At 44.8% G+C, this 4,405-nt stretch overlaps 1 protein-coding gene across 1 annotated transcript; it reads right to left on the bottom strand.

Moving 5' to 3' along the window:
• Positions 1–200: 200 nt before the first annotated feature.
• Positions 201–3,981, bottom strand: LOC309797737 (UDP-N-acetylglucosamine--peptide N-acetylglucosaminyltransferase 110 kDa subunit-like). The gene has a single exon (XM_082646170.1). It carries the CDS (start codon positions 3,934–3,936, stop codon positions 796–798), a length of 3,141 nt encoding a protein of 1,046 aa, XP_082502296.1. The 5' UTR covers positions 3,937–3,981; the 3' UTR covers positions 201–795.
• Positions 3,982–4,405: the final 424 nt, after the last annotated feature.

The raw sequence follows: 4,405 nt of genomic DNA, 5'->3' as shown, positions 1-4,405 counted from the left end.
TTAATAAGCACTCCTAAGAATCTTCATTTGGCACCAGATGATGTGTTTAAGAGAAACACTCTGGGAGGTTTTGAATCAGACTTGGTTTTTGTTAGCCAAGTTACAGGAGAATTTTTAAAGTGGGGGGAAGGGAAGAAGGAAACGGACCAGAAAAAGAATTGAAGCCATCATCTACAAACCAACAAAGCACTGAGAGTTCCAAACGTTATGTCAGACACTAAAATGACTGACACAGGCTCAAGCGGTTTATAAAACCTAGAAAAAGACTACACCAGCAAAGTCCCCATTTATCTGTAGAGTTCAGAAACTAAAACAAGGAATATTTCAGCTTAACACCTGATCTCAAGAGAATCATATACACTTCACATGAATAAAAATACCTGAAACCAAACATTTTTAAAAGCTCCAATACCCAAAATAGAAAGAAAAAAATTAATTCAGAAGACTCAATCCATCCATGATAATCACAAAACGGCTGGGCAATCTCTATCTCCCTTCCACACTAACCATCCATCCCCTGGAAGACCAAGGGAGATCAGACCTTCCAGACTTACCTTCCAGACCTTCCAGACACCTGGCTGCGGCAAAATTCGATGGAATCTCCTTGTGGAACAGCAGTTTCCCATCTCTTGTGTCTCTCCCTGTCATGATCATGCAGGAAGCAAGTCTGGCTGTGCTATTTCTTATCATTGTGTGTCACCCATCTGCAACATGATATTGAAAAAGTAGTTCCCTTTCCCCCAGAAGGCTGAGGCTCAGCTACAGGGGTAATTCTCCTGGGCACACAGTCATTATTTAGGCCGACTCAGTGACTTCAACAGGCTTAATCATGTGATCAGGCTTGTTGCCAGCTGCATAATGCTCCCACATCTGTAGATAGAGCCACTCTAGTTCCATCGTGTATTGTTTGGTGTTGAACAGAGGGCTAGATGTTCTCTGCTTCCAGACTTTGCCACGAATTTTCTTCAGGTATTCTACATCAGTTCCCAGTTTCACAGCTATCTCTTCATATTCTTGTCTATTTTTAGCAATCAGCTCAAGACAGCCTAAACAAGTGAGCTGGGAAGCTGCAACTCGGGAAGCAAGAGTCTCTCCTGGCATAGTCACCATGGGGGTCCCTGCCCAAAGGACGTCCATCCCTGTGGTGTGTCCATTACAGAGTGGAGTGTCCAAGCACACATCAGCCAGCTGGCCTCTCCGAACATGTTCCTCTTTAGGAGCAACAGGGGAAAAAATGAGACGGTTCGGGCGAAGGCCCATATTTTGTGCGTACTGTTGAATATTAGCTTCTCCTGCTGCTGGAAAACGCAACAGCCACAGTACACTATTGGGAACACGCTTCAGAATATTTGCCCACACCTGCAAAGTAGATGGGTCAATTTTGTATAACTGATTAAAGTTACAGTACACAATGGCATCTTCCGGTAACCCGTACTGAGAACGTGTGGTTACAATAATGGTACGGGGAACCTCCTCTCCAGTGGCAGCCTTAGTGTTGATCAGGGTAGTTGCCAGTCCATTGCTAATATTGAATCCATTCATTGTAATCTGAATTTGTCCTCTGTTAATCATTTCAATAACTGCTTCTGCAACAGTATTCATAGGAATGACAGGCATATTAAGAGTTGTATTACTGCTGTCTGCGTTGTCTTCTCCATCAGGACATTTCATCTTGACTATTTGCACATCTGATAGACTATCAAGAAATGCTTGGAGGTCGATGCCATTCAGCACAATCCGATTGTCATAAATGTGCCCATTGGACTTAAAATCGATGACGGCTTTTTTCTTCAGGTGAGGGAACATATTAGCATGGTCACCAATAAAGAAAGTATGGGGCATATAAGCCAGTTTCTCAGAATACTGCTCAGCAACTTCAGCAGGTGAAGTTTCCTGATCAGTGATGATATAATCCATGAAAAGCGCGCCACTAGTCCCAGGGTACCCCAGCCACATTGCCTGAATAGGAGCTGGCCTGAGAGCAAAGAGTTCATTTCGAGCACCCCTGGTATAACCATTCAGATTTACAAGGATGTGTATACCATCTTGATGGATGCAATCAGCTGCTTTCCCATTGCATGGAATCTGAGAAAGATCAATGAAATGATTGGCTTCTGCCATCACCTTCGCTCGGAAGTTTGTGCCATCATGTGGGCTCAGGGCATAACAGAATATCTCAAATGTATCAGGATTGTGCATGCCTGGAATAGACTGCATAAGATGAGAAGTAGGATGATTCCCAAAGTCAGAACTCACGTATCCTACACGCAGTCGACCATCACTGAGCTTCAAGTCTTTTGGATGTTCATACGGTGGTTTATGAAGGACACTTATATTAGCCAAGCAGAGGTTCCCATGCCTCTCAGCAATAGCCTTCCTGAAGCCATGAGAAAGAGGATAGAGCATACTATGATGAGGCTGCACAGAAGGCAACCTATTCTTCTCCAACTGGTCAGCCACAATGCTGACCAACTTCTTCATTCGCTCATCATAGTCTGTCCAATCACAGACAACCTGCAGGCAATGAGCCAAATTACAATAAGCGTCAGGAAAGTCAGGTTGAAGCTTCAGAACAGTGCGATAAGAAGCAATTGCTTCTGGAATATTCCCTGAATCGTGGTGAATGGAAGCCAGATTGCTGTGGGCATCCGCAAATGCAGGGCTGATCTGAATGGCATGAGTATAACACTGCAAGGCTCCCTGAACATCCTGCATCTCCCGTAGGGTGTTTCCCATATTGCAGTAGGCATCAGCAAAGGTAGGACTGATTCGAATAGCCTCCTTATAATGCATCAGAGCTTCATGCAGTTTTCCCTGCTGCTTCAATACACTTGCTAAATTTGAATGGGCATCAGCAAAGTCTGGGCAGAGCTCTAATGCTTTACGATACAAGCGAACTGCCTCTTCACTGTTTCCCTGTTCTCCTTTGATATTGGCTAGGTTATTCAGAGAGTCTGCATGGGTGGGACACAGCCGGAGAGCTGTATGATAACAAGCTTCTGCTTCAGCAACACTGCCCTTCTCTTTGAGAGCGTTTCCTAGGTTGCAGTAAGCATCAGGGAAATGTGGTTGCAAGTCAATAGCTCGCCTGTAGGTGTCTATTGCCAGATCCATCAGGCCTTGCTCATGGTATACACAAGCCAGGTTGCCATGTACCACTGCATGATTTGGACTCAAGCTTAGGGCACGAAGGTAAGCTGCCACAGCTCTGTCAAAAATCCGTGCCTCATTGAAGACATTTCCTAAATTGATATAAGCATCCAGAAAATTGGGGTCAAGGGTGACAGCCTTTTCAAAGTGATGAATTGCAAGCCAAATCTCCCCTTGCGCATTGAAAACACAGCCAAGATTACTCCAAGCTACTGCAAAGTTCGGTTGCGTCTCAATTGCTTTCAAATAACATGCCTTGGCTTCTTCTAAGCCACCCAGGGCTTTGAGCAGGTTCCCCAGGTCACTGCGAACACAGTACAAATAAGGATTGTACTGAAGAGCAGAGACGTAAGCTTGTACTGCCCCTTCCATGTCGCCTGCTGCTACCAATGCGGCTGCCAGGTTAATATAACCATCGATGAAATCTGGTTTGAGATGCAATGCATGCCGGTAATGCTCAGTTGCTTCCTGCAACTGCCCTCTTTCCTTGTACACATTCCCCAAATTCGAATAGGCTTCTGCCAGAAGAGGGTTCTGTTTAATTGCCAGAGTACTAAAGTGGGCAGATCTGTCCAGCCTTCGACACTGGAAGTGTATAGATGAAAGTAATAAAAGTACACCAGTATTGCCTGGCTCTTGTCTCCAGAGCTGCATGCAGTGTCTCTCAGCTGTCTCAAAATCTCCTGCCTGATATTCTCGATGTGCCAACTCAGCTAACCCTTGGAAGGAAAGCATACGTTTCGTTGGTTCTGTGCTGTCGGCCACGTTGCCCACGGAAGACGCCATCTGGAGCTTCTGGAGAGAGTGAAAAAAGGGGGTAATTGAGTCCCGCTGCCGCCACTACTGGCAAGAACGTTTCTAGAGGGAGCAAACACGAGCGCAGCAGCCGTACCACTGCTTTGGCAGGCTTAAGCGGCAGCAACAGTTACAGGCACCGAACCTTAGGAACTCTGGTTGGCCATCTACCTCTCATGCTCTTGAAATCTTAATTCTTAACCCTGCCCTCTTCCACCATTTTTCTCCTCATCAGGGAATAAAAATTACCTATCCATTTGCCTTAGAAGAAATCAAAAGTCAGTAGTCCAAACACTTTTTAAAATATTGTTTTCTGTCCAGTTGGAAATGAAATACATGACTGACTTTTCTTCATCATTCATATAGTCAACGTGGAAAACATTAGGGCCATGAATTTCAATACAGTAAGATGAGAAAATTTTAAATTGGCCTTCCCAAACCACTAATAAGTAACCGATGT

Source organism: Mesoplodon mirus (assembly GCF_964341445.2).
Source record: "Mesoplodon mirus genome assembly, contig: HAP1_SCAFFOLD_929, whole genome shotgun sequence".
Taxonomy (NCBI): Eukaryota; Metazoa; Chordata; class Mammalia; order Artiodactyla; family Ziphiidae; genus Mesoplodon; species Mesoplodon mirus.
The sequence above is the reverse complement of the archived record's forward strand: the minus strand, read 5'-3'. Positions and strand labels throughout refer to the sequence as shown.

Coding starts and splice junctions, on each gene's coding strand:
- LOC309797737 (XM_082646170.1), bottom strand. CDS start 3,936: ATGGCGTCTTCCGTGGGCAACGTGGCCGACAGCACAGAACCAACGAAA.